The sequence below is a fragment of the Haliaeetus leucocephalus genome, unplaced genomic scaffold (assembly GCF_000737465.1).
Source record: "Haliaeetus leucocephalus isolate CR32 unplaced genomic scaffold, Haliaeetus_leucocephalus-4.0 Scaffold166, whole genome shotgun sequence".
NCBI classification, from domain to species: Eukaryota; Metazoa; Chordata; class Aves; order Accipitriformes; family Accipitridae; genus Haliaeetus; species Haliaeetus leucocephalus.
Window position 1 is genome coordinate 1,645,540 of NW_010972602.1, and position 22,509 is coordinate 1,668,048.

General features: G+C 36.0%; 1 protein-coding gene across 4 annotated transcripts in view; it reads right to left on the minus strand.

Annotated features, from left to right (window-relative positions):
* STXBP3 (syntaxin binding protein 3) overlaps positions 1–22,418 on the minus strand; it is a 39,599-nt gene extending 17,181 nt beyond the window's left edge. For 2 of the 4 annotated variants that reach the window (XR_774103.1, XM_010563430.1), the window contains exons 1-18: positions 22,075–22,418; positions 18,732–18,781; positions 17,910–17,991; positions 15,575–15,651; positions 14,858–14,936; positions 13,326–13,426; positions 11,200–11,354; positions 10,250–10,340; positions 9,459–9,583; positions 7,901–8,005; positions 7,314–7,371; positions 7,025–7,090; positions 6,511–6,591; positions 5,722–5,860; positions 5,004–5,110; positions 4,455–4,553; positions 3,484–3,569; positions 1,719–1,867 (exon numbers count right to left, since the gene is read on the minus strand). Coding sequence is in view for 3 of the 4 variants with exons in the window: in XM_010563430.1 (XP_010561732.1) it covers positions 1,719–1,867; positions 3,484–3,569; positions 4,455–4,553; positions 5,004–5,110; positions 5,722–5,860; positions 6,511–6,591; positions 7,025–7,090; positions 7,314–7,371; positions 7,901–8,005; positions 9,459–9,583; positions 10,250–10,340; positions 11,200–11,354; positions 13,326–13,426; positions 14,858–14,936; positions 15,575–15,651; positions 17,910–17,940 (1,549 nt within the window). In the remaining variant the exon portion in view is untranslated. Of the gene's footprint in view, positions 1–1,718; positions 1,868–3,483; positions 3,570–4,454; positions 4,554–5,003; positions 5,111–5,721; positions 5,861–6,510; positions 6,592–7,024; positions 7,091–7,313; positions 7,372–7,900; positions 8,006–9,458; positions 9,584–10,249; positions 10,341–11,199; positions 11,355–13,325; positions 13,427–14,171; positions 14,213–14,857; positions 14,937–15,574; positions 15,652–16,910; positions 16,982–17,909; positions 17,992–18,731; positions 18,782–22,074 lie in introns of those variants that run through there. The other 2 variants (XM_010563431.1, XM_010563432.1) reach the window with 2 other exon arrangements.
* Between the last annotated feature and the right edge of the window lie 91 nt (positions 22,419–22,509).

Here is a 22,509-nt window from a genome sequence, read left to right on the forward strand (position 1 = left end):
CAAATTCCAAGTCTGGACCAGCAAAGAAAATCCTTATTCTTCTTCAGGAATGCACAAACTACCTCTCTTGTTCTCACAGACAGCGATTATAACTTCTGCTGTGAAGGGTCACCCTACAGTTATAAAGGGAACTCTCAACTGTTTAAGATTAGGGCTGTCTTGAACAGTTTAGTCTTTAGTTTTAGTAGTGTCAATCCAAATGGGCTAATATTCCTTGAGTTCTGGATCAGGAATACAGGAAGATTTTCATCTTACAGTAAGCCACGTGGAAATTTGGCAGTTATCAGCCTCCCTTGGAAAATAGGATTACAAACAAAACTACAAGAATCATCTCTAAACAAAAGGGAAGATGGTTAGTGCCAGGTATTACAGCAAGTGACCTACACTAAACATGGTTTTGTAAACAAGTCTCAGATGAAGAAATAGTCTTGTTAAACTACATTCCTGTTGTCCTAGTCTTTCCATTGCAACTCAAAACTAGGACTAGCATTAAACCTACCTCAACCACCACCAATGAAACCAGCAAACAAAAAATAAATCAAAAAACCTGAACCATACATGCACACAACTACAACACCCCCCACTATTTTGAGGTAACAGACTCTAGATCTCAGAATCAAGGTTGTCATTGCTTTAGAGAAGAGTATTTATTTATTTAAAATTATGGTAGATAGATATAATCCTTTTCAAAACTCAAGACTAAATTTAATTGCCAAACAGAGGCATCTCAAGCAATTTAGAATGCTTTAGATGACCCTGCACCCAGACACCACCTGCCACTGCAGATGGATACAGGTCTCTGGTAAGGTTCTAAATCTTAGGAGCTCTGTTTTGATATATCATATATGAAAATGTTTTAGCACCTACATTTAAACAGCATTATAGGAAATGATTATTTGAAGCACAGCAGCTGATGGAACAAGCATTTGCTGCCTCTGAAGTATTAACTAAGAGATTACTACCCCAGCTGGTAATTCATGCATTTACTGCTGATTCTTAAGAAGATTAGGGCAATTACTTCAGTTTTCAGGGCAAAAGCTATAAATCATGGTGTGGTTTGTGTAAAGTCTCTGAAGAAACCATGACAAGGACTAGAAAATGTTGCAAAGTCAACTGAGCTACAGTGAAAAAGTTTTTTTAGGTTGGTTTGGTTTTGGGGGGTGGGGTGGGTGGGTGTTTAAAACAAAAACAAACAAACAAAAAAAACCAAAACAAAACACACCAGACACCCACACCACAGTTATCTTCCCTTTCTCCCGAAGTGAGTAATTTTGCACTAGTCTGCCAGCTTTTCTACTACTTCCAAATGCAATGAGAGTAGTAAGCGTACCTGAAGGCAAAGCACAGCCAGATACAAAAGTTTGTGAGGAAACCGTAATGCAAGGCAACATAGGTCTGCTTAAAACCTTTTTGCTATACATGAGGCTATTTCAATAATACATTTCTCTGACATGATTCATGATGATTCTTCTGTAGAGCATAACTGTATGTATTGTTCCTAGTATCTTGTTGCAAAAGAAAATCCAAACATCAAGCAATCTAGATAAATTGAAAAGATACTTCCTAAGTGCATAGCTTTAAGAAATATGCTTATACACTTATATAATATATAGCTTACTTAACCAACTTAGGGAACGTAAGAAAAAAAGATTCTTACATTTTCCAGAAACACATGTAGTAAACCCCTACATACCACTCTTTTCCCAAGACAAGCTTACCAATAACAACTTCACAGGACTTGTAGACTTGAGAAACTTCATAAGCACTGCGCATCTCAGAATATGTAATTCCTCCAATCACAAATATAATTAGTCTTGCACTACTCTTTCGCTCATCTTGATAACTAGCTTTAGGTTTCTGGCGAGCACTGTAAAAGATTTCGTAAGATGACATTTATATAGCTTTATTGATTAATTTTGGTAAAAGTTATACACTTAAGCAGTAACAATTTCTGTCACGCAGTTCTTGGTTTGATTACAACTGCAGCAAAAGAACTTAGATGAATTGATAATTAAAAGAATTTTAACAAGAACAAGTTAGCACATTACTCGGAAACTATTCAGTTACCACAAGGGGGAAAAATACAAAGCAGAAACCTTGCTGCACACAGCTTACACACAAAGGACTTCTACTGAGCAGCTTAATTCTGCATGCTAGCAATTCCAGTGGCGTTTTTCATGAGGGGTTCATTTGAAAAAGCTAGAGTCTTAGGTTTTTCAGTCTCCAAGTGTGAAAAGAATCTCTAAAAGAAAAATATTCGGCTGTTCGCAAGTAAGATTCAGATAGCTAGGAATATAAAAATAAAGCTCTTATGCTTTATTTTCATTATGCTTTCTAACATATATATAGTAAATTGCACATTCAGATTAAATCATCTGCAGTCCTGATCTCTCTTTGCTAGGGTGCCTAAAAGATTCCCAGATTTCACCAGCCTACAAGACAGAGATCCAGTTACAATGTACAGTGACTTGCCCTAGTGTTTGTTTCCTTGCACTGACCATCATAGTGCATATCCAGGAACGTAAGGACACACCAACAGTTTTGTTAGCAGTGGAAGTAACAGAACTATTTTCCTAAGGCTGTGTACCTGTAACTTTTGTCTTTTATTTAGTAAGGTACAAATTCCAATTGAAGTGTGTTCTCCACATTTAGGATCTATATAATGTTTCCCTCCCTAGGAATTCCAGCATCTGATTAGCACAGTGAGCATTCCTGCGTTAGAAACACTCTTATCTCTATACAGCTGTCTCACCATTTAAATAACACTGCCACAAGTGATAAAGCAGTCAAATTGGCAGGTATTGGTCATGAGGTTCAAGGACTAGTGGGCTTAAAAAGAGAAAGAAGGCACAGTACAAGTTAGTGAGCTAAAAAAAAGAAATTCCAAAATCACCTCTCAGTGCTACTTAGTAAATATGCAAGTACACAAACACACCATTTCACATTCATTAGCAGAGAATTCATTTCAAGACCTCCAACTTCTCTAAATCATCCCGACAACAGGGGTCAAATGTCTAACAGGCCCATATTCCCTAATGAGGGGGCCTACATAAGTTGAGTTTACCTTACTGAAGTCATTAACTTTAAGAACACCACCACCACTACCACAGCAGAAATAACTTTCAGAAGAAATTCTTTTTGCCCAAGTCACAGTATACTGATAATCCATTCCTGAAACTACTTCACCCTAAAAAGCTCAGTAGTTTAAAATTTCTCATTCTGGGAGTATGGAAATGTTATTTCTAACTTCAAAGCAAAAGGGAGATACTCCAAATAAAAAGCTATATATGGCTAAGAAGAGTTATTAAACTAACAACCAATTTCAGTATGCTTTCGATGAAATAAAAATATAAGTTTTACACATTAACATTACCATACTTAGACGATTTCACCACTTGTAAACGCACTTTTAAAATGCTTTATAATGTACATAACAACACTGAGAATTGGGTAAATTATGCTTCAGGAAATTAAATTATTTACCTTACTGCTCCTGAACCATTCCAGGTAGGAGGACACTGGGAACAATAAGGCCAGTCTTTTGAATCTAGTTTGTTTTCTATGGCATCCTGAAGGGCAAAACAAAGACCCACTTTAAACAAACATGGAGACCCAAAACCCACCAAGTTTCAACTTCCAGTAAGATGTCTAACTGGAATTTAAATGCCAGCACATGCAAGTTCTTTGAACAACCAGTCCCAATCAGCATCTCATGAACAACACTCCTATGTAACAAAATGCTAGACCACGTAATGTTAAGAATTTTTACAAGGCTTCTGTATTTCACAAGCAATTGGGAGTACATATGCTTTCTTTATAAACATAATATTGATTTAACTGTTCAAATTTCACTAGCAGCTTTTCATCTGTAATGATCCTAACATAATTAATGTCTCTATAGCAGTATATGAGAGAAGTTAGGGCTCCCTGAAGACACAGAGGAACATGTGAAAGTCACCAAGAATCTACGAACAACAGTAATGGGTCAGACTAAAGGTCCAGTGAACTCACTATTCTGTCTGACATCAGTCACTAACTGATACTTAGGAAGAGGTTTAAGAACAAAGCAACTACACTTCTGGCAAGTAACATTTTCAAGCCTCTACCGATCTACAGGTTAGATTTGAATTACAGTTTAAAGACCCACTGGAGAAAAAAAAAAAAAAATCCAGATCTTTAAATTACACTAAATACTGCCAATCACAGGACAAGCTGTTCAAAAAGACTTTTTGCTTTCACTTTCATTTGCTTCACCTTTAAAATGACCTCCAGTAAAGAGCACTGCTAACACACAGCAGTCTAATGTTCTGTACTACAGACAAACTGGAAGTGATCACTTTGCTCAACAGACATATTTAACAAAATACTTTGGAATTTCAAAAGATTGGCTATAACTGCTCACTTGAATAAATTTCTGCACTCCACCCATGAATTAACTAGTTGGTCAAATTTACCTCCATAACATCTTTGATAATAGGCGTCCACCTAGAAAGTTGGTAAGTTTCTTCTGAAGAACGGTCCCTTCTTTGGTGTTTATGCTGCTGAGCAGCAGACTGAAAAAAATTTCAAAACATAGTTGTATTGTGCAGTGTATTTGGATTTTTGAAACTTATTACCAGTTAGTAGTGGGGGAGAGGGGATCAGTAGGAAATTTTAAAGAAATAATAATAACAACAAAGAACAATTAATACCTGTAGAATTCAGGATACACTAGAAATACTAATTTCAGAGACAAGGAACTAAGTTGGCATTTTCAAAAAAACCAACTAGCTCAAATCACCATCTGATGATTCTAGAGGGAACTTTATAGGTATCTTACTTTGAAAATTATTCATGTTAATTGTTTAAAGGATTTACCACTTAAACACATCATAAAAACAAGAATTCCTAGTAACTGCCTGCTTCCAAAAAAAAGAACCTGGATAATACTGCTAAGAGTTGCTGAAAGAGCTGTAGACAACTGCTTGGGTAGTAGAAAATTACAAAAATAAATACATTCTTACTGAAGAGATAACAGGAACGTCAAGGTATTTCCAATTTCTTATCATATCACTATCAGTTTCTATTTGTACATTCTGGATCAGCTTGTCCAAGTTCTCCTGGGTAGTTCCTTTGATATAAGGAAAACATACAACTTAATTACCATGTGACTGTGAGTAAGACCAATTTTGTCTCACACATTTCGGGCTGTTATTTAGTCATGGATTTTTTTTTTTATTTGGCCAGTCTACTTTAAGTTTAACATAATACTGTACTTTAGATAAAGTTTTGTTTAATGGTCCATTTTTGAGACCAAAACTCAATATTGTTATAGATTCCTCAGACCAACATTCTGCCAATTTCCTCCTCCTCTACTACAAATTCTTCCCCATTGACTTAATTTTCAGGTTGCAGTGGACATGAAGCTCCCCCTCTAACAGCTTCCATACTATGTGAAAAGAAGAAAATTTAAACTGTTGCACACACTCAAGCACAGGAATGATGCTAAAACACTGTATGGATCTGCACTTGTATTGAACCTCCTAACTCCTTATCAATAGTATCTTTGCTACTAATTTGAGAGAAGAGAAGCTACAGAGGATGGACAGTATTCGTTTTAAACTTGGCCATCAACTCCAATAGAGATATTTAAGTTAACTAAAAATACTGGACTATCCCAAAACTTGAGTTGAAGTCCATAGCACTGGTGGAAAAACAAAAAAATAGGGCAGCTTATCATACCATTTGTGCTAAAGATATACAGGAGAATAGCTCGAATTTTGTCGTAGCTCTCATGACTTTTGTTAAGCAGAACTGGAAGGAGGACTCTCATTGAATCTTTCACTTTTTGACCTTCTGCATCAGTTCCAAGAGCCAAGTCCTAAATTAAAAAAACAAAACATGGTTTTAGTGAGTACTCATAAAAAAAAACAACCAAAAAACCCACATTGTTTTGTGTGCTTTGAAATGCATTTTTTTTAAACCATAGGTTTCAGGAAACAATCAAGCTACATCAATTTAAACTCAGTATGACAAGTCTTTGACATAATTATTTCAATAGTTAGAACATTATAACAACACTACATAACATTCAAACATTTTAAAATGTTTGCTATCTGGAATTCCTATCAATTTAAGTTATAGTTTTTAACTTCAGATAAGTAGTACAATGTAATGCCTCACCCTAACAGGTGCTTTTCCCAGACATTTTAAAAGGGCTTCCTTCTGCAGAAGATAGTAAGGTAACTTCATAGGAGTTTTGAACAAAGAACAAACAAAGATGATCCTTACACAACTCAGCCAGATTCAAAGACAAAAAAACAAAACTCTAAAAGCACCTTCTTTATTGGCAGAGTAAGAGCCTTGTATATCTCACTTAGCTTTAATACTATTACCTCAAAAAGCGATTGGGGGGAAAAAAAAGGCAAGAGACACTACTTTTGTCAGTTAAAAACAAGCATCTAAACCTGTGAACAAAAAAGTTGCATTTGCAATAAGTTGTTGTTTGGTTTGTGGGGTTTTTAAACATACCTGTTCAGTTTTACAGAGCCTTTCTATGTTAGATTTGAACTTGCTCATGCAATCTTCTGCCAAGTTAAGATGAACAACTTGCTAGAAGAAAAAAAAAAGAAAAACACACAAGCTGCCATAACTTGCCTTTTTTTTTTTTTATATCAAGCAATCATTTTCACTGGTTACAAGAGTCAATCCTTCAACTATCCTTCAGTACCATCAGGCATTTTCTGTGTTTTACCCTTCACTGACAGACTGACCCCCATAAAACCTTTTAAAACATTAGACTGCTTATGCTATCTTCAATCCTCAAAGCACACAAATCATTTAAGTGGTTTTTTACATACTAAAATGAAACACCTGGAAAAAGTTTTCTTCTCCAAATTTTACAGTAGGTGAAAATATTAATTTGAAGAAAAGCTATATAGCACACTTAACAGGAAAATGACAGAATAAAACTAGACTTCAACAACACAGGAAGTTATAGCATACAAAAAGATGTATGAAGCTGTAGTTACAAAAGACCCCTTACCCTACTAATCTCTTTACGATAGTGCGGCATCTTTTTCATTAACTGGGCCAGAGCAGATATCGATAACTGTGAAGAAATGATACAAGTTGAAAATTTTTCCCCCAATATTTGGCATCTTTATTGCCCTTCCTGTTGCAGCCTTCCTGACCCCCCTTACCCCCCCCCCAAATTGCCATTGAGATAAGCCTCAATTTCTGTAACAGGTCCATGAATTACACAGATCTGATCAGCTGAAAATAATTAAATTACCAGAAAAAAAAACAACAATACCTTAAATTAAACAACTTACTTTTCCTTCTGTTGCTTTTCTTTTTGATGAAACTTCTTTCAAAAGTTTTGGTATTTCCCTAAGAAAAAAAAAATAAAGGAAAGTAATCAAATGCAACAGCACCACAGTTCTTAAATCTTTTCTTAAGATCTTTACTTAAGATCTTAAAAGAACTGTGCAACAAGAACTTCTGAATTAAAGTAAAAGCTTCAAATACAGGTCTCCTTCAGAGAAGAGAGTGGTTTTTGACAAAGCAAACAAACATTCTGGTTACAATATCTGCATAATGATGCAACAACTTGCTAGTACTTTATGCAAAACAATCCCTTGAGATTTAAAAGATTTAAAGATACTTCCCAGGAAATAATTTTATTTCCATTTTCCTCAAGAACTGTAATTAACATTAGTAAAATGGCATACCTCTGTATGTACTGTATTTTTGAAAGTATGTTTTCTTCCTGGCATTGATTATTTAACAGGATGCAGTCTATATTGCAAACCATCTTCACTACTGCCTGTATTCCTGCTTAACAGCTCAAATACATTCCCTCTCAAAGAAACTTTTATAACTTAAATATGTAAGTAGTTTTTGTTATTTATTCACATACTCTATCACATCTGCAATATGCTTGTGCCGAATCTTCACCCAGAGCTCATCATCTTCCTCCAGAATTGCCTCCCGTTCCTTCCCAGCAGGTCCTTCTGTTTTGTATCTTCCAAGAGAAAATTCAGACAGTTGTTTGGTTTGTTTCCTACCCTCCCCCACCACCCCAATTCTCATAACTCATTAGACTCTTGTTATTGTTTAATCAACATACATGGCAACAGCAATAATGTACACAGGTTTTAACTTACAAGCCAAGCTATTGCCCAACACAATATAATTTACATAAGGATTTTACAGTTTACATCATTGAACATAGAACCAGCAGATTAATTTTAGAATGATTCTTTGGGGCAATAGCTTCTAGACATTTTTTTAAAACAACAGTAACTAGAGTTTCAATCATACATGCACCTCAATTTCTTTTCAGCTTCCAATGTCAACTTCCCTTTGGCTTCAAATGCAAACTGTGTGCAAAGCAACACACACTGAGACTGCGAAGTGCAGCTTTCTGTATGTACTGTAAGACACTTCGTAACTCTGAAGAAAAATGAAGTGCCATTCACCAGCTAAATAGACTAAGTCGGACAAATTACTTCACCTATACAAGAAACATGCTTCACAGGATTACAGACAAGCTATTACTTTTCTACAAACAAAAATAAATGCATAAAGACAGCAATCATACTATACAAGTTTCACATTTACAAAAACTCACACAGTGTATATGGCCAGAAAGCAGTATAAAACAATTACAAGATTAATTGTGAAAGTCGGATCACAACTACCTAGAAAACACACACTGCTACATTTTCATACCCAGTAAATTTCAGATTCATAGAATTCTATATTTTCTATGAAAACACTCACTCAGTGTTTCTGACAGACGATACACATTCCTGTTTGCTTAACTAAACAATGAGGCCATTAGGTCTCACTGTAGCGGACCCTCAGTAAGCAAAGTCTTACCAAAATCTTTGGCGTCAGAACAATCTGACAGCAAAGTACATACCTTATGCAAATGTCACACTATTCCAAATACTGATAAAATAATGCTTATAAACTGAACATGGCTTACCTAAATGTGCATTTAGGATAGAAACATGTAAATTTTATCAACCATGCAAATTAAATAACTAGAGCTATAGAAGTGAGCATTCCTGAGAAATAACTACGCTTTTTCTCAGTATTTGATTACTGGTCTTGTTTGCCTTGTTAGCCAAGAAGGTTGAAAGTATGAAAGAAAAGGTAGAGAATCTGAACATGCACTACCAAGGGTTTTGCTTCATGTCTAGTACAAAGTTTTTCGTTTTTAAAAAAGTGCCATTTGTTAGACTCAAAACTTAGCAAAAATGCCGATTAGATCCTACCTAATCTCCACCAAGTGAGGAAGCTAACAAAAAGAGGAAGTTACAAATCCAAAAGGAAAGACTAATAAGTGAAGCAAACCTTACGTAATATAAGCAGCTAACATTGCCATGGGGCAATTCAGCTAAACAGTTCCATAGATTTTGTAATGAAAAATAAAGTGTTTAGATTTTTTTTTTTTTAAAAGTACTTGCTTGTAAGTATCATTTTCAATTGGTAGCAGATCATATGCCATTGCCTGGAAGGTGAGTTCATGAAGTACAGTTGACACTGGGTCAAAGCCACGATCAATTATTATTAGTTGGGAGTGGGTTTTAGCCTAGAAAGCCATCAAATAAAGGTAAAGTTAAGACATACAGTACAACGTTAATGCATGTTAAATCTATTTACAGTAAGTTACAGTACTGCAGACGTTTTTGGAGAAATAACTGAAAAAACTAAAAAGTATGGTCCAAGTGTTTATGAACATATATAGAAACAAACATTTAAACGATAACCAAAACACAGTGGTTTTAAATACTAATTTTAAGGCAATGCTCTTAGCCCATTGCAATGCATTCAGTAACCTCACCTAATGAATAAAAAAAATGTAAAGAAAAACACACACAAAAAAGTCTTCCCACTCGCTTTTCAGAATTAAGTGTGCTGTTTGTATTTCAGAGCAGGTTATCTATACTGTGCTGCAATACAGGAAAAATAATTTCCAAACATTCAACTGAAAGTTTCATTTTAGGGTCATGGGGCCAATTTTTCAAGTGCAATTAGTTTGATCACACAAATTATATTTGCTTACATACAGATTTACTGTATCAGTTACTACCTCTAAGTTGCTTTCACACACAAAAAAAACCTAAATGGCAACTAGTTGCCTTTATTAATAAATAAAATCTGGGTTTGTAGAACGTATTATCAAACCACATTCCAAAGATTATTTCTTTTTCCCAGACTTACAAAAAAGAAGCAAACATTTTAGCTCACTTTCTACCTTTATTTGGCTTTTCTCATCAGTTTTGTAGTAGTTTTCAAGACTTTTTTCAACAAGCTGTGCAAGTTTGCTGGCTTTATCAGATGGTCCGCTGGGAAAAAAGGAAGCATGCAAAAATAACTTAAATTTCTTCATCAAAACACTAAAATGCTACCTTTAAAACAGAAAGAACTCCCTAGATTGATCCTCTGGTTTCACGAGCAGTTTCTGAACTCCATTCTAAGTATTTCCAATATATTTTCACTCTTACATTATGATTCCAATCTTTGAATGCTTCAGGTATTTCACACAGTAGAAACAGCTTCAGCCAAAAGACTGACATTAGCTGGCATATGGCCCAGCACCTAAACATCTGTCTCAGAGGTAGGAAACGAGAAAGAAAAGAGAAAAGAAAACAGTCAAGCAATTATTTGTTACCTTTGCAGAGAATAAGGCACCACTTCACATTACACCACAGAACGTATTTCCTGACCATCATTTCAGATGCCTAGTTTGACTTCTGTACTCTATCAAAGCTCAGAAGAGGTATTCTCCTCAATACCTCTACTACAAAGAAATCCTGATCCCATCTGCCTCAGCAATTTATGAATTCCTTGATGCCAAGCGGAGTTGCAAAACTACCAACAGGCACAGTTCTGTTGCAGGATTATGCATGTGATATATCAGAATGCAGCATATTAGAACGTCATCCTACGGACCAAATGTGAAACAAGCAGTTCATGACAGAACAGGGTATAGTAAGTACTGTTATATGAACACACACAGAGAAATAATTCACTGCTCTGCCTACACTTCCCAAATTCCTATAATTCCATATTTCAGAGTTGTGGATTAAAAATAATTAATCCACAATAAAAGAAACTATGCTGCAGCCTCAAGCTATTACAAAACAATGTGGGAAGTCCTAGAAGTGAAAGCAACTACACAATACAACACTATTTTTGCCCCACCTTTTATATCGTACTCCTGGATTCTCATCTAGCGTGGCACATAAGGTAACAATTTGTTCAGCCATTACTTGCATTACAGCATCTTTATCCTTTGTCTTTTCCAGAGTTGGACTGTAACAGCGGTAGAACGCATCAGGGACATTGAGAGTAAATACCTATGTAAAGCACAAGCAAGAAAAAAAAAAGGCTTAAATTTTATCTATCTTTCTAAAATATCTGCTGTAATAAAAAGTCATACATAATATACTTAAACAAAAAAACAAACAAACAAACCCATACTTCAGTCCTTTTTCTCTGCCCTGTTGAGCTCATCTGCTTCTTGTTCACACACTCTTTTCCTCTATTGTTCTCCTCCCCTATATAAATTACTATATTTTTCAAATTGCTTACTGTCTGTACAGATGGAGGGATCCAAGACAGGCAGAACTAAATACCATCCAGTGTCTCATACAGAGCCATACAATGCAGTATCAGAAAGATCATAGAAGGTATTAAATTAAATTTGTTTAAAATAGAATTTTACATATTGTATCTGTTTATTATAGGAAGACTTTACCTCCAAGAACTGAAATTCTTTAAATGCATTAAACCTTGATAAAAGATGTTTAGTACCACACAGAAGAAAAAACTTTCAACAGTTCAGTAAATGGAATGCAAACATGGAAACAATCCCATTGTCAGTAAATGGATTTTCTCCACCTTCAAATGGACTCTAACTACAGAGCCAAAGAACAACATCCATCCAGATAAAGATGTTTGTTTCATTTGAGTAGATAATCACTTGGACTTTGCCCAGAGCTCAGTCTGATTATTTACTCTTATCACCCCAGAAAGCAGGCCCAGGGATTTTAAATTAGGAAAACCAGTTAACATTCTCTGTTCCTTTTGTAAGGATTCAAAATGTTCTCACAACCCAAAATACTGAGAACGCTAAACTAAAAATGAGAAGAGACTAAGTGCTACTTATTTTCAACTTTAGAAAAGTAGTCCCAATTTCTACTTTCATTGTAAGTCCTCCAGAGAACGAGGACAACAAAATTTTCACATGCCTTTTTTGGTAGAGGAAGCTACAAAACATTTTCTTAAAAGCAGCTTTAGCATTACTCCCAAAAACAGTTTGAAACAAAGCTTGGGAACATCAACACTAGTGGAAAACAAACAAACCACCACATTACTTACTCTCGGATGGCTTCTCAATCTAAATAATAAAAAAACTTTATTATAAAAAGGAGTGTGACTTCAAACTAAAACTGCATCACAATAAGACACAGATAGCAGCAGCCTCTCCTATACTCACCCACCATTTGGTATATGTAAGAGTTCTGACCCTTGATATGCTCATAAGGTTTGAAGACAACAGGAAAGACTTGTGGGAAACGTTCACGGTTAGTTCTACAACTCCCAGTAGCAGACAGGGTTTAGGGGCTTCACTGTATTAGTGAGTATCAGAGTGCATTTCAGCCTTCTGTATCTGATGAAGTGCATGAGCAACAAATTATTTCTCAACATAATACCCACTGTGTGGTTTCACATGGAAACTGCTCATTGTTTTCCATTGGTCGTCTCAGATTTTTGAGAAAACATGGTTTCCACATTTTCCTCTCAATAAAAAGTTTGCCAAGTTGCTCTGGTTTTTGTTTCTCTTTTTTTTCTTTGTGAGGCTTTGGTTTTGTTCCACTCCAATTCTCTTCATCCATTTGCTCTCTTTTCCCAATTTTCACGAAGTAGTTAGTTCTACTTATTCCTACACACCAACCTACCTAGTCTATCAAAATAACACCTCAGTATAAGTAGTGACAAACTTTACTGCTTACTGAAGACAAGCCAGAATGCTTTCCTTCTCTTAAAGAATAGATTCCTTCACTAACCCCTCTACTGCAACTGACTCCAAGTCTCACAAAAAGGTCAAGTGCAAACAGTAAAGCTTTGAGTACAAGGAGCATTTTTCATCTGAAAAATATAGGCAAACACTGGAAACATGCCAAAACATCAATAGGTCTCACATACAGTTTTTCAATTAAAAAAAAAAAGCTACATTCTATTTAATTGTTTTCTAGCAGGCCAACAACACTTGAAAATAGTGCTCCAGACTATTGTCTGCTGTTGAGATGAAGAATGAAACTTACCTGAGACTCATATGGGAAGAAGGAAATGTTGATCTCCTTGCATCTCCTTATTGATTTTGCACAGGAAGACTTAATTTTATTGAAAAGGTTGTCAGGACAAACTAGGGGAAAAAAAAAAGATTCTAAGTATAAATCATTTGTGCATATTCCAGTTGTTAACTCACTTACAAGCTTACAGTATTCAGAACAATCAGACAGTTCTGAATTAAGAACCAATTAACAGTAACATACAAAAAAGTTGCCAAATCTTCCTGAAGTGAAAGAGAATGTATAATCACTATTTTGTGTTTGCGATCTTTCTCAAAAAGCATCACTGGTCATTTTTTTACTAGCTTTTGGCAAGCAAAGTTGTACAACACTCATTAGCAGTCTGCAGCAGTGAAGGATATTGATTTTATCAAAGCAAAAGTTTCTGCTATTTCTTCTCATATAGGAGACAGAAAACATTTCCCAAGCTACAAAAAGGCTAAAGGGAGAAATAATGGGTACATATCAAACAGCAAAAGACAGAGAAATATGAAATTATCCATCTCAAATGTGTTCTACTACACTTACAGACTACATTGGATCCCAGTCTAGAAACTGAATTTAAGGAATATTTGGATGACACAAATACTACACAGACTTGGAAGCAACAGTGCTACTTCTCCAACTCCTCTCAACATGAAAAGTTTTGGCAAGCGTTCAAACTGAAAGCTTGCACACTTGCAACAAAGGAACATACAGCAAGACAGCAGTATTCTTCCAGAACAGTAATTGCTGCATCAGCATAAAAAGAAACAAGAAACAAAGTTTCCATTAGTAATTTGGTAACTGCTTTTAGAACATATGGTAGCAGATACACACCATCCACAGAGACAGCCATGACTCAACCTCTGCCTTCAGCAGCACATTGGGGCTTTTTGTTTTCCCTTCTTTACATGCCACTCTAGTCACACTGACTGACTGCAGAGGAACATGCAGTCACATGAACCCCATTTGCACTAATTATCTCTGCTTTGCAATTTATATCATGCATACAAGGGCTAAGCAGGCACCTTCTTTCAGGTAATGGGAAAAAGCTGGCTCACAAGTCTGAAGGAACTACCTAAAATAACCAATTACAGAACATTGTTCTTGCAGCAAATTCTCACACATTTATATTTTTGAGTACTATTCTGTTTATATGAGATACATAGTTTTACTTGAATTGTCTTCCTCCACACTCTCCAACATAGGAGAAGACTGGAATACTTTCAAAAAAAAAACCAGCAAAACAAAACAAAAAAAACCCCACCAACTATATTACCTAAATTAAAAGCTGAGGTGGGGAATGATCAACATTGTCTGGTAATTGTGAAAGAAATTACTATTGCCACATGGCACGGACCACGTCCTGGCAACCCATATGTGGTTAATGACTTGAGCCTCAAGTCTTCTCTCAAGAAACAGAACCCCAAATTTTCATGTACTAAACTATAGGGAAGAAAGCTGAGAAGCTTACTTATTTACCTATATAAAGTTATCAAACTACAACACAAAAGCTTACTTACAGTCAGTGAAATACACATATGCTGCTTTGTATCTGCTGGATGATTTAGTGATGAAGTCATCAATAAGTCCATCTACAGACTTATGGGGGTAGGAAAATAAGAAAAAAAAAAATCATTGCAGCATTTCACCTTTCCTCACATACCAGACAAAGCTTCTCCCAGCTTTCCTCCTGCCCTGTTAATTACCCAGTCCCACTTAGTAATACTGCAAATCAACATATAAAAAAAAAAACACTTAAGTAGAAGATTTTCAATTCCAGACCAAGAATAATAAATAATTACAGACGGTCAGTCACACACCAAGATCACTTTAGGAAGCACACAAAGCAGGATACTTGCATCATTTTCCACCTATAACAACGCTAACATTTACTCTCTCAAGAATTTTTAGGAATTAACAGTAATCTCTAATAAGAGACATTACTTTGAATTCTATTGTTCAATGTATTGCATCATTATTTGATACAACATCTCTTTCAGTGAGGTTACTAATATCTAAGCAATGAAACAGTGCCTCCATTGATCAAAAGGTACACATTTGCAACATACTCTATGGTGACACTGCATTGTCTTTTCATTATGGAAAATTAAGCATCACACAGGAGCATCACACAAAATGCAGAAGTACTGTATAGTTGTACACATTAATAAATACTTTAAAATAAGATTGCTTTTTCAATGTGAAAGATCTTGCTACACTTTCTTTAAAATACTAACCTTTTTGGTGGGTGTTATGAAATATATTGCTTTCATGTGTGGGACAGGCTCACGGTTTTTATATACATTCTCCACCACTATAAATGAAGAAATAATACATTTTTATAATTAAGAGCTTTACGCATTTGTGATGAAAGCACCATACATATTATAGAATAGAGGTGATAAAAATAAAATGACAGCAATCAAGTTGTACATAAAATTAGTGGCAAGGACCTATCTTCCGCAAAGAGCACCTTGATTTTTTATTTATTATTTTCAATACAACAAGTTACCACAAGCCTTCTTCAACTCTCAGTCTAGTGCCAACTAAATTTGTAGGACTAAATTTTTCCTGGCTATTCTACCCAAGTAGAGTTTTGCCCTCACACAGGAAGGTATGCCAATGCAAGCATGCTCAAACTGTGGGGCCCAGTATGAACTATGTTGCAAGAGAACTGCCGGCAAGATCATTCTTTTTCCAGCACATCAAAGGAGAGGGGGAAAGAAACTATGCAGGGCATCATTTTGGACTAGAGCCTCTTCTGTCCTTTGTTTTCCTATTTCCTGTGCAATTACTCTGTTTCAATATAATTGCAGGCACAAAATAGACATTTTCAGCAAATAAGCTTCACTCAGTTCTCGGGTTTCTGCTTAATAAAGTCATTACTATATAGTGTTGCAGCACACTAGCTTAAGAATGCCGAGAGATTCATGTTGCTCGGTAATTTTGTGGGGGAGGAACAAGGAAGATAAGTAACATCAGACATCTGGATGTGGAAAGACAGGTTCTTTTCAGTAGTTTACTCACTCAAAATAAAAGGTTTCTTATTGACTAACAGGATACATGCTCACTGAAAGCTTCTCACAAAGGATAAGTAGTATTTCTTATGATTAAAAATACACTCCAAAAAGTGAAATGTATAGAGCTTTGCTATTATACTTCCAGAAGAATGATGTTATACTGAATAGTTGGAGTAAGAAGAGTCTCACTATTTATGGAAAAATAACTAAGTCTAAATAATGCTCTCTTACAAAAGTGTTTCTAAAAATCTAAACCTAAAGCTAATTAAAATGAGATCATTTACATTGTGTATTCATTTCAATTTCAAAAACAGGCAGCAAAAAAGTCTGGCAGGATGATACACTAATAAACATTACAGAAAGGTCAATCATAAAAAGCAACTTTGAAAAGTGTTTTATGATAGGAAAAACATCCTTTAAGTTGTAGGGAAAAAGAGCCCATGAAATTTACTAGAGAGAAAATACTTTTTTAAAATACATGTAGAAAAACAAAGTCTTAGCTAAATCGACATACTGCATAACTGAGATTTATCACAATCAATCTATTACTCACTTTTGACAGTGGCCAACATCAAGGAACAGGAAACACATTCCAGCAGATGAGAAATTCCACTCCACTAGAAACTACTCCCAAATTGTTTGGAAAAGTGACAATCTAATTACTGTTAATGTTGCTTATGGGTTTATTCTAGTTAAATTAACTATTGCTATAATTTAGTTTTCAAGTTTTTATGGTCTTTTTCTTTTTAATTACAGAAAGGTCTCTTGTTTTGAGTGGAGACTAAAATATATCTGCACATCAAACCCAAATTTAAATTCTTGCCTCTATCACATCCATTTGCTTGCAAACACCTCTCAGTTTGTCTATTACTGTCTCCTGTTCTCATTTTGTCTTCAGTACTTAAGTTTCTCTGGCCTTGTATCCTAACTCTGCTGTTCATGAGCATAAATGAATTCAAAGCAGCTGGTACTACTGATTGACAGAAAACATTAGGAAAAAATGCAGAAAGTAATTTGCCTATTCTTGCACATTTTGCTAACATTAGCTTAATTCTTTACTGAGCTCTTGTTTTCCCTTAACTTCAACTGACAGATAATATCCTTAAAATCATTCTGCAACAGGTAATTTTCTCATTTACCTCATCCTGGACATTAGCAAACAAACATGCACACCCTTTACCCGCCCCCCCCCCCAAAAACCCCACAAAATAAAAACCCCAAACAAACAAAAAAAAAAAAAATTTTAAAAGTACAAAACTGAAACACAAAAAAACCCAAAACTACAGTGATCTTTAGCAAAAAGACTTTTAAAAAGGGTTTTAGCTTCTAGGCAGAGAAACATTTGATTTTTCATTTAAAAAAAAAAACAAACCACAAAAAAATCACAGGTGGGTAATTACTGTACAAGCCAGAAAGTCTGCTAGTCTAATATCCCATAGCTACTTCATCAACAAAATTAAGACAGTTTCTTGCAAGGGTACCATCAATTTTACTCCTTCCTTTTTTTTTATCAGCATATTGCCATCTGTATATTAAAAAGAATTATGCTTACCTGTGATACCCTCTGCCAGTAAATCAGTCATTTTGCAGCACAGTGACAGTAATTTAGTGGTGTAATCATCTAAAAGAATTATCTAAATATATTTAAAAAACACAAGTATTTAGATTAATTAATCAGCTATAGTAAACCCATGTTATTGCCTTAACAACTTGCCATGGAAATTTGAAGCTGAAATCTATTTTATTACTCTACATCTTATCACCACCTGCATACAGCAACCTTGCAGTGGGATATTAATCTCAAATAGCATCAGAAGGCAGCTCCCTACAAATAGGATTTCAAAAGATGAGCTCCATCTTAAATAAGTAGCTTGTGCCCACTACACCTACTAGTAAGTATTTTAAAACTTCGACATCAGTCTTTTGAATTTCTGCTAATTTACCCCATGGCCTGCTTAAATATATTGGTACTTATTCTAAAACTGTTTTGCAGCTAAAGCAGCTCTAATACCTATCAATCGTACTGCTGAATCCTGCTCCACATGTATTGCATGGCAGTATGATTTTTTTTGAATTAATGAAGCACAAGTCTTTCAAAAGAAAAGTGAAGAGAAACAGAAACAGTTTCTAAATTTTTTCAAAACTTAAAAAATAATCAACTAACCATTTGTTCTTCCTATACTAGCTCTTAGATTTTTCATTATGTATGACAGACATCTGAGTTCACAGAACTGAAATCCATTACTTGGATAGAAAACAATTTTAAGTTAAAGTGCTAGCCACTAAGTGATACTTATTTGTTGTATACTCAGTGATACAGATTACTTGAACAAGTGATTCTAACATTGCTACAAAAATTATAACAAAACTGTACCTTCCATTCTTCCTCTTTCCTGCAGTCATCAAATACTAATGATTTTAGCTCTGTAAGAAGAAACATAGACAGTTTACCAGTTAGAGGAATCAAATTGTTAGTAAAAAAGAAAAAATAATTCACCCATTTAGACTCATATCATTAGAGACCTAAAAAAGAATTTAAAAAACACCCCACTGACTAATACCTCTACAGAATTCTTCACCACAAACTGTCCCTGCCCATTTCATAAAGATGTAGCTAAATTTTTCATTTTTGCTAATGATAAGCAGCTCCATAAAAATCAGTCTGAATGATCGCAGGCCTGTAAATATTTCACTTTATTTTTTTTAGTGAACTCTTCCACTAAATGGATTGTGCACATGCAAAAAAATTTAAGCTACTCTAAGGCAGGTGGACCAACATGTTCACAAACAGACCTATTTTAAAACATACGTTAACTTAAGTGTCCTTGTTCCTTCTCTAGAATTCCAGAATAAGCCTAAGAAAATACCAATTCTTTCAGGAACCGAAAGTTATCTTAAATAAGATGTATCCATTATCTTTCCCTGCTACAACTTTGGAAGAAATGTCAATTAAAGAGCTTGTATAGGGTTCAGCAATAGCAGTTGCATGTAGTTATGACCCACAGCTTTTAAAGATCACCAGAACCGAGTTGCAACCTTGAGGACTGGCATCATCAGGCTAATGCAGACTTGATCTCACAGCAGTGGTATATATTAATATAAAGTCAGAAGATTTTGGGAACTGTTTAAAACCTGGTGTTTATAAACATAGGAATAAAGAGGTCTGATTATTCTGTTCTCTCTTCCCAGAGAACAGAATTTCAGGTTAAGCTGATGACTACTGCTGTCTATTAAAATAGCTGGACCTTTTTCCCAAAAAAATGAAAGTAATAGAAACAGAAGCCTAAAATACAAATGAGCAAATTCAGCACACACTTTGTGATTACTGCCGAGTGAAAGAACTGTAAGAATTTTCGGAACAGTAGATGCACATACAACAAAAACTACACCTATTTCTTCAGTGTTTATTAATATATTCACTTATGTCCAAGTCCCTTTGGCATGACACTATCGCAAGATACTCCACCTCTACCCCCAACTTCCAGTGCCTCAAAATTCAGCAGTTTCTTCCAGCTGAGCAGCCTACCAGCTCATCCAGCCTTCATTTCATTTCAGTTTCACCAATTCTAACACTGCATAGCACACAACACTCCCAAGATGTCACACTTCATGCTTCTCATGGTTGTATTTTACACAGACATCCTACACAGACTCTTCCGAACTAACACAAGTTTCTTTTGAAAGATGAGTAATTTGTGCTTTAGCTTTCCAACATGCTTTCTCCCATCATGAAAAGAAATTTTATTCTAAGCTATCAGTGTACCAGATACAATGTACTTGCCCCTGCAACATTCCAACTGCTGTTTGTTTTGTCCTCAACCTGCAGCTCCTTTACTCAAATAACTGACCTACGCTGGTTTACAGGCTCTCAAAATTATCTCATTTGTCTGCAGTAAGCATTCTGAATGCACCAAAACCAATCAATCATAAACCCAGGTATGAATAGTGAATAGTGCTCCATTTTTGTCTAAGCTTTCATTTCCTTCTCACAAATTTCATACCAAGTGTGCATCCTAACTACCTTCTCTAATTTTGTCATCTCTGAACACATTCAATTAGTTTAAGGCATTTTTCTTCTACTTTTACTTCCCGATCCAGATAAGAACTACCCACAACCCTGACAGAACAGCAGACTACTAAATCCCCATGTGAAAAAAAAAAAACAACCAACCAACAACAACAAAAAAAAAAAAAAAAAAAAAAAAAAAAGCAAACCACATCTTGGCAAAGTTAATGACCCATTTATAACACACTTCCTGAAGAAAGGACTAGAACAGCTTTCACTGTAAGCAAGTGTTCTGGAAAATAAAGTTGCAGAAATGCTGAATCATTTAAGAACGAATATAGATATCTATGGCTAGATTAGAATCCTATTACACAAGGGTAGAGCAGATTTTAAAGTTGCAAAAAAAAATTAAAGACAGAATCCCTTGTAGAAATAACCTTATTTACAGATACACACAGAGAGATACAGTACATAGTTAATTTTAGAATTTTACCCACAGGAACTACTGCCTCCTAGATAGAGGTAGCTTCTCCCACCCCATAACTGTGAACTTAACCAACAACAAACTTCGGTGAAGTAACTTTTTCACACACTTCTGCTTTGATTCAGTCTAAAATTGCACCTTACAAAAAGGGCTATCATGACAGAAAGAGGGTTCTTAACAGCACCATACCTGACCACAGGTACAACACTCTTTGTACACACACAACACAGGTACAACTTCACCTATTCCCAGAACAACATACAAACTGACAACAAGCTGCTACATGAAGCATCAGCATCACTGACACATTATTTTCAGACAAACCAGCCTTAAAAAAAAAAAAAGTTTGCTGAAACATTAGAAAGCAGCAGTTTTGGGCATTGAATTATCCATAATCGAAGTGCCAGATAATGTCTAAAACTTAGTTTATCATTGTAGTCTTGGAAAGACAAGACTAACTAGTTATCTAACAAAGCATTCTTTTCAGAAGAAGATTCCTTTTACAAAGTTTGCAATATAAATGTTTTACTATTCACACTGCTTCACCATCACGCTAATCTTTCTTTCTCACGGTCTTGTCCACACTGGCAATGCCATTTTCACAAGTCCTTATACAACCTGATGATGCACTAGCACTTTGACCAGATTCCCTCCTCTTAAGGTCCAAGTCTTCTATAAAACACCTCAGGACAAATCAATCGCTTTACAGTCAAAAGCACAAATGACTTAGAGTATGACAGGACAAGCAAAGCAGCAAAAGTAGGGATTTCTAAAGGTCACATTTTAAACAAAAGGGTTCTAACTGATGCAAGCAGGGTACAGATGTCAGCAATTGAGGACTGAACACCACAGGAACAGGCTGCTTTCCTCTTTCTCCCCTTTTTCTATCTTCTCTTGCAGTGAGACAAGCAAGCAGATTGGAGCTTGCAGGTGGAAGCAGAGGAGGAAAACACAGACGAGAAGGCAGCAGGACCATCCAATTTCAGTGACAGGCAGTCACTAGGCTGGCTGAGCTGCTCATGGAGTCACAACCTCAGTACAATTAAGTCCGGCATGAGGAGGCTGCTAATGCCTTTCCCCAAAGGTCTCACAGTACCTTGAAATACTATCAGCTCTTCTACGCCAGTAAGACATGGAGCAGTCACAACTTCATTTTCTGTAACAAACACCAGCAGAACCTGTCCCTAACCATAGGGATAAAAACTTGCAGTTTATTTATGAGAGTACCTGGGGACACCTTCAGCTTTTTCTTCTGAAAACCGTGAAGCCCAGCATAAAGCAGGCAGTGCCACTACGTGACACACAACCAGAGAAGCCCCTTCCGAAGCCGGGAGGACCCTCCAAGACAACCATTTCGGGAGCAACAAGGAAGCCCCTGAAGAGCTGGCTTCACCTTAACCTCTTCAAGAGCTGGCATGGCTGGCCGTATAGCTCACCCTTATCTCGGAATAAAGCAAAAACGTTTCCATCCAGGTGCTATTACGGCAGGCACCGGCGGCACCACCGCAAGCCGGGGCAGCCGCCTCTCGCCACGCCGACAAGTCACTAGCTGAAAGAGCCGGGGAAGAGCAGCCACCTCCAGCCTCTGCCGCACACCGGGCTCCCCACAGAGCCGCCCGGGCCCGGCCCAGCCCAGCTCTGCCACCACCCGCGGCAGGCCCG